The 11,951-nt window shown below is 41.9% G+C and overlaps 1 protein-coding gene across 1 annotated transcript in view; it reads right to left on the minus strand.

Moving 5' to 3' along the window:
* Nucleotides 1-11,951, minus strand: part of LOC109925336 (cyclin-dependent kinase 4) — a 33,576-nt gene that overhangs the window by 18,657 nt on the left and 2,968 nt on the right. Inside the window, exons 2-3 of the mRNA XM_048618871.1 lie at nt 7,536-7,670; nt 1,852-1,976 (exon numbers count right to left, since the gene is read on the minus strand). Coding sequence (XP_048474828.1) covers nt 1,852-1,976; nt 7,536-7,670 — 260 coding nt within the window. The remainder of the gene's footprint in view (nt 1-1,851; nt 1,977-7,535; nt 7,671-11,951) is intronic.

Genomic DNA, 11,951 nt, shown 5'->3' on the forward strand with positions numbered 1-11,951 from the left:
TCCAGCTCTACACCTTGTTATCTCAGTGAAATAGACTGAACTGTTAGGGCATACACTGATCATTAATTGAGGAACATATTACACAGCACATCGATCCACAGCAGCAAAGACTTCCACAGGCTATTGTTAATGCTTAATGGTAAACAGTAAACAGGTCTAGTTTCAGCCCTTGAACACATCACACAGAACAGCGGTTTGGTTTGCTCGAAGTCGTGTGATATTTTAATTACATGCCTAAAGCAAGGGTGCTAATTGTGAATTTGCCCAGAGCTAAAAGACACACAACGTAAGTTGGCTAAGTTAAAATACTATGCCAAGCGAACACAGCTTGGTATGACTAAGAACTGTCTTTGGACAATAGACTTGACTTTGAAAAGGGTATAGTGGAATGTGGGTCCCTGAACTGCCTCCCACACGCTGAATTGCTAGTCTTCACTTTTGCACCCAGTAGATGCCAAACAGATACAAGCACTGCTTTTTTTTTTGTCTCAGTGCTCTATATGGATTATCAGTAATGCACACTGAGATAAACAGAAACTGCTGCTGGAAGACCATCAACTTGGTGAAAGGCATTCTCTGGTTTGCCTGAAACACACTGGACTTCCATTGTCAATGGCTGAGTGCTGTAGACTGGCACGTTCCAAGGTCCAGGATTACATGTTGCAGACTGCACACGCTAAAGCTTGGGACAAACTTCCAAAGAGGCTCAATAGAGAAAGACCACTGTCTAAGGCACTCTCGCCATAGGGTAAAACCCCTTGAGCTCTATGCACCAGAGAATATTTGATGTGAAATGTAAATACACGTGCTAATTATAACCTGTAATGGTAAATGTAGAGGCACTTCATGTACTGTATTGAAAAAGACTGATCTGTTTTCCACTTTATGCAATATCAAATTTGAACTGCTATGTTCCTTTACAAATCCAAAGAATAAACATTATTTTTGGAATAAAAAAAATTGTTTCCTGATAAGAGAAGAAAAGTTGGAGGGAGAATCCTCCCCATACCACTTCATACAGCACCCAGATAATGCCCAGCATTTCAATCATGGATTCAATGGCATGACCCCTATTGCTGAATTTCCCAACTATGAACATCCTGGGGTTCCCATTGACCAGAAACTGAACAGGAATAGCCAGACCAATACAAGATATTGGCTCCAAGAGCTGGTCAGAGGATAGGAATCCTGCAGTAAGTAACTCACCTGACTACCCAACACTGTCCACAAGGCACAAGTCAGGAGTGTGATGGAATATTCCCCATTTGACTGGATGAGTGCAGCTCCAACAACAGTAAAGACATTTGACACCATCCAGGACAAAGCAATCCACTTGTTTGGCACCCCAGCCCTCGAACATTCACTCCCTCCACCACTTAGACACTGTAGCAGCAGTGTGTACCATCTACAAGATGTACTACAGAAATTTACCAAGACTCCTCAGACAGCACCTACCAAATCTACGACTGTTATCATTTAAAAGGATAAGGGCAGCAGATACATGGGAACACCACCACCTGCAAGGTCCTCTCTGAGCCACACACCATCCTGACTTGGAAATATATTGCCGTTCCTTCAGTGTTGCAAGGTTAAAATTCTGGAACTCCCTCCTGAACAGCATTGTGGGTGTACCTACATCAAATGGACTTCAGCAGTTCAAGAAAGCAATTCACCACCACTTTCTCAAGGGCACCATGGAATGGGCAATTAATTCTGGGCCTGCATATCCCATTTATAGAAAAAAAATTCTACACAAAACTATTTCAATGATTGAGGGAGGATGTAGCACACATTTCCTGTGCTTATCACTCTCTGCTGCTTGCCGTCGCATGTTCTGTCTCTCTCACTCACCTGACTGCTGTGAATAGTAGAGACTGGGGTAGAGGCAGCTGAATGGCTAGGAGAGCTTGGCAGAGACTTGCATGATGCAGCAAAAAGGTGTTGCTGTTTCTTAATGGCTGAGATCTTCTGCGTGACTGAAAGAAAAAATAAAGGTGAGTCCTCTGCTGAATGACAGGCTGCATTTTCTAACTATGTTAACAAGAACACAAAGAATTCTGAAACTAGAAGATAAAAACAAATATGCCAAATTGTCAAGAGAAAACAGGAAGCCTGTAACTTGACAAAAATAGAGAGAAGCTATCGTCAATGATTGTCCCACACGTGGACATAATGCCTTAAAGATCTCGATGGGCACTCCTTGGAACGTTGGAGGCTGAGGGGTGACCTTACAGATGTTTATAAAATCATGAGGGGCATGGACAGGGAAAATAGAGAAGGTCTTTTCCCCCATGGTAGGGGAGTTAAAACTAGAGGGCACAGGTTTAAGGTGAGAGGGGGAAAGATTTAAAAGGGACCTGGGGGGTAACTTCTTTATGCAGAGGGTGGTGCATGTATGGAATGAGCTGCCAGAGGAAGTGGTGGAGGCTGGTACAATTACAACATTTAAAAGGCATCTGGATGGGTATATGAATAGGAAGGGTTTAGAGGGATATGGGCCAAATGCTGGCAAATGGGGCTGGATTTATATAGATATCTGGTCAGTATGGATGAGTTGAACCAAAGGGTCTGTTTCCATGCTGTACAACTCTATGACTCTGTCATAACACCAGCCAGAACAGGGAACAGCTCTTTTTCACTAAAATTACTCCATGTGTGTGAGAAACACAATGTTAAAGCTAAACTATATAAACATGTTTTGATAAAAATTGTACAGCATTTAAGCTTTTTGCCCAACATTTTTGTAACAATACCGTCCCTTTAAAACTGATTTTGCTATTCCAATTGATAAAACCACCCGAGTTTCTTTTCCTTAAAGTTGCCCGAAGAAACTTTAAGTCAATATCCCGCCCTTTTTTGAGTGCTTTTTGTGCAGGCAGCAAGTTCCAACTCATTATGAACCAATTTCAGCTAATTGCAAGGCGAAAACATTTAAAGGAGAGTTGTTTTTGGCAACTTTTTCCAAAATGGTCATCAGGTGGGTGGTGACTTGAACACCTACGGAGAAAAATTATAATTCAAAGACTCAAAGCACCAACAATTCCCATGAAGGCAGAAACGATTTTACAGCCCCACACTGGCAAGAGAAAATCCAGTTGAGAGTCATCCATTTGGCCTGTTAATACCACTTCATCCAGCGTTTACGCCTGATTATTCTATCACGAATTCTCTCACACACCAATTGCCAATAGTTTAAGAAATATCAAGGCACTCAAGTTACCCCTTGGGATATTAGTAACGAGCAGTTTAAATATTCCCTTGAAATTTCGACATCAGTTGGACCTGTTATCCACCTGTTTTAAGCAGGTTAATACAGTGTTGAGGGAGAGAAAATCCCTCAGGTTCACCAAATATGGAGAAGGGTGAATTTTATGGTTCAGCCCTCCTGGTGCAAAGTGTCGCTTGATCAGAGTGCAGCTTGGGATCTTGGGGATGCTAGTTAGTGTGCCTGATTTGTGCCCAAAATGATCTTCCATCGGGAGTCTTGTGGCGCAATGACTAGTGTCCCTACCTCTGAGAGAGAGGTTCTGGGTTACAGTCCCGCTATGGAACTTGATGTCAAGGAAGGTGTGTTCATAACACAGCCACACAGGATGATTATTATTTTGCAAAGTGTTCTGACACACCCAGAGCAGGCAATAAGAGAAGGAGAGTCTCCTGGCCATGGTTGATGGGGAGTAGCGCCTCTGGAAAAAAGGCTAGCAACAGTCCCAGAAAAAAAACTAGCTATTGAAACAGACATAAGGACATGCTCTGTATGCCTCATGCATTCCCCTGTCACTAGATGCAGGAAAGATAAGCAAATCTTCAATTGTGGCAAAATCTTTGATAATGCATGCCTGATCAACAAAGATTGGGATCAGCAGCAATAAATAATAAAATTTGCTCCTGGATTATGAAGAAAGCCATTCATAATTCTGATATATCTAGGAAAGGAAATAAAAGACAATTAACGTTGAGTAGCGACCTCATATTGCCCTTAGACCCGAGAGAGCTTACCAGCAATCACACCTGATCTTGCTTAATATGCAAAGATAGACATTTTCAGATCAGCTTGTCATACATTCAGCTTGCTGTACTGTTTCTTAAGCAGTTACAGTACGGATGCTGTATTTAACCTTCCTCCTCTAAGCCTTTCTGTTTCTATCTTCCTTTCAGAATTAAGATTTGCTGTCAAAGCTGCTCAACCGCCCAAGATTCAGCCAATTATTATTAGCATACTGCAGATCATCAAGTACAAGAATCTGCTTTAGAGGATGCTGGTCATTCATGTCAAATGAATAGAAAAAGCTGAAACCTCACTTATTCATTTGCATTTCAGCTTCCAAACAGTCATGTTCCATACCATATTCATGGTCAACATTTTGTCTGAGGAATGAATTCATCATCACCACTATGAACTCACCACCTCACTCCCCATAAAGACTTTTGTTACAAACAGATATCCCATTCTCGGCTTTCCCTACATTACATGTAAACAACAACTCGTATTTGTAACATGGTGAAACATCCCAAGGGACAGGAGAGTTACCAGACAAAGACTGACACCAGAAATAGTAGGAACTGCAGATGCTGGAGAATCCGAGACAACAAGGTACAGAGCTGGATGAACACAGCAGGCCAAGCAGCATCATGGGAGCAGAAAGGCTGACGTTTCGGGCCTGATGAAGGGTCTAGGCCCGAAACGTCAGCCTTTCTGCTTCGAAGACTGACACCAAGCCACTTAAGGCAATAATAATACGTATGACCAAAAGCTTGGCCAAAGGAGAGGTTTAAAGGAGGACAGGGAGAGGTAGAGAGGTTTTTACAGAAGGAATTCCAGATATTAGGGCCCATGCAGCTGACAATGTTGGAGTGATGGCAATTGAACAATGCTTGAAATACAAGGGGCAGTGTGAAAATCTACCCACAAAAGTCCTCAAATTGCCCTGGAAAATTCATTCATGGGGCAACCAGTCAGAATAAAGTCCACCCAAAAGTTGAGTGGAAAGATAAGGTGAGGAGTCATTCCTTCAATCAGAGCCTGGTTCTCTCCCATGCTTGCTCTGATAGGTGACTGGGGGAGTAGTGAACAGCTAGGTAAATAAACACTAGCAATGAGAGAATTGCCTGGGGTTGGCGAAGCCAGAGCTGAGGTCCAGAGACAGGAGCTGGATAGTCGAAATCTGGGTATGGGAGGTCAAGGTCTGGGTGCCAATTACCTTTTCACTGAGGCCAGGAAAGGGTGCCATGGCCTGAAGCAGCCTTTTGGCCAATGTCAGGAGGAGGAATGGAGAGCCGCCATTTTGATCTTGCCAATTGTGTTGGGGGAGGTGATACAGGCTTCAAGGAGACTGAGGCTAGGGTAAGCTGGGGTGAGCACAAAGGGAGTGAAGATCTGCAGGGGAACTGGGGGTGTGTGGAGATGATGAGGGGGACCACAAGATGTCTGGGTATAGGGTGGGAGAGACAGGGGAGCTGCAAGGGGGCAGAAGTTGGGGGAGATGGGCTGTGGGACAGAGGGAGGCCACAAAGGGAGATGGGAGGCCATAAACAGGCTGGAAGAGAGGGAAGTTCATGGGGGAGGTGTGAGAGAGAGAGAGGTCACAGGGGGAGGTGAGAGAGGGGGGGAGGCTTCAAGGAGTGGTGGTTGATAGAGACCGGCTGCAACGAAGGAGAAGAGAGAAAGAGGCTGCAAAATAGAGATAACAGTTTCAAAGCTGTAAACAAAGGAACACTCAGTGAATGAGAAGCTAGGAAAATTTGAAATCACTGAGGAAATTAATAACTTACAAATTGATGCGATAGCTCTAGCTTAAAGCCACACATTTTCAGCAGCTACTTTATTGGTAAGATTGTAATGGATGCAATTGTAAAGGACACTGTGTCAATTGTAAAATTTAAATCTGAGATTGACATCTGAGATGCAGTTTTAAAAAAGGTATTAACTACTTGTTTAAAATATTACAGCCTTGTAAATATTCGATGGAAATTTATTAGCTGTAACCTCACCAATCTGTGGAAGGTGAGTGCGGGCAATGGGCTTTTGTGTGTAGAAGTGCATGTCAGTTATTCTGAAAAAATCCTTTGCTAATTTAAGCCTGTGGTCTTGTGCCAATTTCAATACTGTGGCATTCTGGAAATTAATGTTTTCCTTATGTGTTGCTGTTCTAAGTTTAATGGGGTTCATAATTATTGAGGATATTGATAATTCTGCTTCTGTGTGATTCCAAATACCCTATACAGTATGTCAAACAAATACAGAAGATAATATTGCTCTGTAAGTGCATCACCTGAGAAAGGAATTAGTGAGAATTAAAAAGTAGCTCCAAAAATCAAAACATAGCCTCAAGGGAGCCCTCAGAAAAAAAAAATCACCCCTGAAACTGAGATTTCTCAAGAAGCCAGAATTAGAGGAACAGATATCCTAGAGGGTTGTACAGTTGACAAACATCACAGAATGAGGGATGGACAATACCATGGAGGGATTTGTAAATAAGGATTAAAATTTTAAAATAGAGGTATTGCTGGACCAAGAACCAGTTTTAGGCTTGGTTCAAGTTAGGAATGTTTGGATATACAAAAATACATAATTGGTTGTGAAGCATTTGAGTCAGCCTTAGATTATGAAAAGTGTCAAAGAAATGCAAGGTTCTTCCTTCTTTCTTGTGTCATCTTTTGGGATGTTCCAAAAGGAAGGTCTGCTAGGCTGGAACTTAGTGGATTGTTTAATTTTTCCAATTTAGTATTAGCTAAAGTTCTGATGTGAGGATATGAGAGCACTTACTAAACAATCTGTACTATTTTACGTCATTACATATTAGATAGAACTCTCTTCCTCATGATTTTCTGGCTACCACTTCACAACCATGGTGAGGAAGGTATTCACATGCAGTCAATGGAATCCAAGTGTTCAGCCTGAATAAAACAGTAGCAGGCCATTGACTGTTTGCATTGTTGCTGCCAGATTGCTGTTTTTAATGAGATCACTATAATACAATATACCTCTCTTGGTACATGAATAGGTTTATGCTTTTATTGGGTTTGGATAAATTGGACAGAGAAGACTCGTTTCCCATGGTGGAGAGCTCAATTACCAGGAGACATGGATTTAAAGTGTTTGGAAGAGGGATTAGAGAGAATATTAGGAAAAACATTTTCATCCAAAGGCTGGCAGGTGTTTGGAACTCGCTGCCCATTTTGAAGGTCGAGTCAGAAGCCCTCAACTCATTTAAAAGGAACTTGGATCTGCACTTGAAGCGCTGCAAAATGCATGGCCACTGACCAGTTGTGGAATTAGAATGGGTGGCCAACTTATTCAGCCAGCGCAGATATAGATAGACCGAATGGCTCCTTTGTGTGCCATAACTCTTCTGTGGTTCTATGTAGTGAAATCAGCTGTTTACCAAATCATTAGAATTTTACAGCACAGAAGTAGACCATTTAGCTCAGTTTACCCATGCCAATTTTCCTTGTCTCTTTCCTGATAGCATTTGGGGGTACTTGCTGAGGGTGAACTTCAGATTTAATACTGCTGCCAGGATCAAAGTCCTTACCTTCGTTAAACACTCGATCGACGTTGAGTCCATATGTCGCACATGTTTCGTAATACATGCAGCGTTTTAGGTCAGCACAGAGTCTTCGTGCCCGAGCATCATCAATGACTCGTGGATTGGTAGCACTGATTGCGTCTGTAAAGGAAGTGAAAGAAATCTTTCAGGGAGCAAATGCTGCACAGAAGGCATGTGCCTGCCAGAATTGTCCCATTGTAACTTCTCTGGCTGCAATGTATGCATATTAACTTCTCATTTATTGCTATTTATTGATATAATTGCTATTCAAAGGCAAATAAGATTACTTCATTGTCCAGATAAATGACCAACTCTTCTGCAATCAAATAGCTTTCCAAGTCACACAAATATGCTGCAGCGAGATGGGTGTTGCAGTGGCAATATCACTGGCTTGATAGAGACCCAGACTAATGTTCAGGAGATTTGGGTTCAAATCCCACTATGGCAATTGGTGGGATTTAAATTAATAAAAATTCAATTGATAAATCATTCTAGAATTCAGGGTGTCTTGTGGTTCAGTGTCCCTACCTCTGGGTAAGAAGGTTTAGGTTCAAGCCCCATCTGCCATGGAGGTGTGTCACAACATGTCTGAATAATTTACTTTAACAAAAATATCAGAAACTGAAAGTTAGTAGCAGTAATGCTAACCATCAATTGCTGTAAAAAACCCATCTGGTCCTTTAGGGAAGGAGATCTATCATTCTTACCTGGTCTGGCAGCATAAGACCCAAAACAATGTGGCTGACTCTTAACTGCCCTCTTAAATGGTCTAGGACAAGTAGGGATGGGTAACAAAAGAATACCCACATTTCACTAAATAATAGAGTAGTTTTGAAAATCATTATTATAATAATAAAAGTCCACTAGTTTCAGGAATAGAATAACTATTGGAATGGTTAGTGATGAAGAAATACATTGTTAGAAACATTTACAGCATAAGAAGCAAATCCCCTTGCAGTTTTATACAGTAACATTATATAAAATAGAATAGTGTGGTACTGGTAATGTATCTATGTTGAATATGTAGGCATCTATGTTGAAGACCTGACTCAGACTGACCTTGTGCTTACAAATCTTTTATGTTATTGAAATGAATGCAGACAGAGTCCCTAAGCTTTAAACATGCCATCCTACTTGACCATTGTTATCCCTCTATCCTTACCGCATTGAAATGAAAACATAATTGAGTAGAGCAGGACTGTATTCTCTGCCAGACCTAAGTATTTTCAGCACTTTTGGTCTTTATTTCAGATTTCCAGCATCCACAATGTTTTGTTTCTCTATTCTATGTAATTCAGAAGAATGAGGGGTGATGTCATTGAGTTGTACAAAGTTCTGAAGTTTAACAAGGTAGATTGCTGAGATAACAAGGTGTAGAGCTGGATGAACACAGCAGGCCAAGCAGCATCAGAGGAGCAGGAAGGCTGACATTTCGGGCCTAGACCCTTCTTCAGAAATGGAGAAATGGATTGCTGAGAGGCTGTTTTCCTATGTTGGCTGGACAGTCTAGAACTATGGGGCTCACAATCTTAGGATAAGGGGTTAGTCATTTTGGACTCAGATCAGGAGACATTTTATCAAAATTTTGAAACTCATGGATCTTGGGAATTTTCTACCTCAGAGGGCTGTTGACATTCAGTCATTGAGTTTATTCAAGATCAATAATTTGGGTGCTTACAGCATTGAGAGATAGGGAAAGTGGGGTTGAGGTAGAAGGTGGATCTTCAGTGGAATCTTAGGTGGAACAGTTTCAAGGGACAGATGACCCACACCTGTTTCTTATGTCTATCACACCATCTCCTACTCCATTTCTTTCCAACAACCTCAGTTTTGGAACTCCTCAACTTCCTCAGACTCCCTCTCCTCCTACAATTTTCAGGCTTTGAAAACCCAAACTCGGCATCACCTTGTTATCAAGTTTCCTGACACTTATCTATTCTCACAACACTGATGGAAACCTTGCTCTGAGTGATATCTGGAATGCTCTTTTGGATACAATAATGGAAACAAAATGCATGCAAACAATTTAATTTCAGGTGAGGGTGACTGCAGGCTTCTGTTAATGAGCTGCATGTACAGAGCCTTGGTCAGACCTCATCAGTTTTCTGCATTGCACCTCAGAAAGGGTGCATTTGGTCATGGAGGAGGCGCAGTATATGTTTACCAGCATGATACCAGATCTGAAAGGGTTAAATTACGAAGACAGGTTACATAAACGTGGTTGGTATCCTTCTGAGTTTAGAAGCCTGAGGGGCAATCAAATTGAGGCATTGAAAATTCCAGAAGGGTTCGATAGGGTAGAGGCATGTCAATAATTTCCTGTGATGTGGGAATCCAAAACAACTGTGCAAACCCTTAAATTTACAGTGAGGCTATGTAGCAGTAACATCAGAAAGCACTTCTTCACACAGAGACTAGTGAAAATCTGGAACTCCCTCAAAAAAGTTAAGGATGAATTGAATCTTTCAAAGTCAAAATTGATAGATGCTGGATGCAGAAGGGTATCCCGAGATACGGAGCAAAGGCAGGATTGTGATGTTAAGATACAGACCTGCCAGAATGGCAGAACAGGCTTAAAGGGTTGTTCCTATGATAAGCTGAATGGCCTCTCTCTTCTGTACTTGTTCTTGTATCCTATGTTGTGGATGCTGGTCCTTCAGCTAGGATTTTCAATACAAAAAAAGGAAAACACACACTATACTGATGCTGTATGGATCACAGCTAAGTTTCAGGCCTTTTGATGTGTTGCCAAACAGTGAAATACCATTTGACACTCAACATCCTTACGTCATCAAGTAATTTGATGTTCATTAAAGATCATCTTTACAAGCTTCCAGCCTGCAGCTTCTCTCGAGACAATAATATCTTCCCTCATGAATTGCAAATTTTTATAAAAATTTATGAGCAGAGGACATATTTGAAGCTTAAATACCCTACACTATTCTTTGGACTTTTCTTCAGGGGTTGTGTAGAGAAAAAGGGGATATAAAATAAGTCGTAGTCTCAAGAGTTATGAAGATATATTCACTGCTTTGTGACAGAGGTTGATTTTAACAAAGTATATTCATGCTTTATTTTTTGCTTTGGCTTTTTGCCAATCACTGAGCTGGAATTTAAAGGCCTTTTGGAGATGGGGGAGGGGAGAAAAATAGGTGGAAGAGAAACAAAGAGGGAACAAAAAAAATCCATTCACGCCAGCTGGCCAACGAGAGCAATACACAACAGGGGGTTATTGTTGAAATGTTCACACTGACACCATTTATCTGATATTTCCAGTTGAACTGCACGTCCAAAACACAATTTATAGAAAGCACAGCTAAAAAATATACAGGTTAAGTTGAAAAAAACTGTATTGGCAGAGATTGCCATTTCACTAACAACAGTATTTCATTAACTGCAAGGTTCTTTGGGACATCCTGAGATGCAGGTGAATGGCACTACATGAATGCTTTTTACAACGCTAATCTGCCTTACGTCAAAGTCTTTTGGCAGAATGCCTCATTGCCAGATCTTTCCAACAAGCACCAAGACATGGCTTGGCTGGTGGTGAGAAGGGCACTATCTGTGAGATTCTTCATGTATGCCTGGTCTCTGTGCACCTGGACGGGGGAAGATAGAGATTGTCACACATCTCCTTCTGGAATGTGACTTTGCAAAGGGAATCTGGAAAGAGATGCAGTGGTTGTTGTCGAGGTTCATCCCGAGCAGCTCGGTGACACAGGACTCTGTGCTCTAGGCTGTTCCCTGGGATGCATACCAATACAAACATCGACTACGCCTGGAGGATTATCTACTCAGTGAAAAACCGAGTTGGTCTGCCCAAAACTCATTGGTCTTCCAGCGCAAGGAGTTCACTTCAACTGAATGTTGCAGACTGGCACATTCCAAGGTCCAGGACTATGTGCTGAGGCACGTACTCAGGCTTGGGGTAACTGCTGCCAAGGCGCAGTGGGAAAAGACCACTATCTAATGTCTTTTGGTCAAAGAACAATGGGGCTTTGTATAGTTATCGAACCCTCCCAGTGCCTCAAATGTATGTAAATAGTATCTTGTGTAAGTACGAAATGCTTTGGGCTTTTTGGAACTGTCAGGAGAGTCAAACTCTAATGTTTGCTTGCTCTCAATATGCTAAGACTGTACAGAAACAAACTGCTTTAGTGACTAGAGATAGTAGGAACTGCAGATGCTGGAGAATCTGAGACAACAAGGTGCAGAGCTGGATGAACACAGCAGGCCAAGCAGCATCATAGGAGCAGAAAGGCTGATGTTTCGGGCCTAGACCCTTCTTCAGAAATGGGGGAGGGGAAGGGGGTTCTGAAATAAATAGGGAGAGAGGGGGAGGCGGATAGAAGATGGATAGAGGAGAAGATAGGTGGAGAGGAGACAGACAGGTCAAAGAGG

The sequence above is a fragment of the Rhincodon typus genome, chromosome 41, assembly GCF_021869965.1.
Source record: "Rhincodon typus isolate 14 chromosome 41, sRhiTyp1.1, whole genome shotgun sequence".
Classification (NCBI taxonomy): Eukaryota; Metazoa; Chordata; class Chondrichthyes; order Orectolobiformes; family Rhincodontidae; genus Rhincodon; species Rhincodon typus.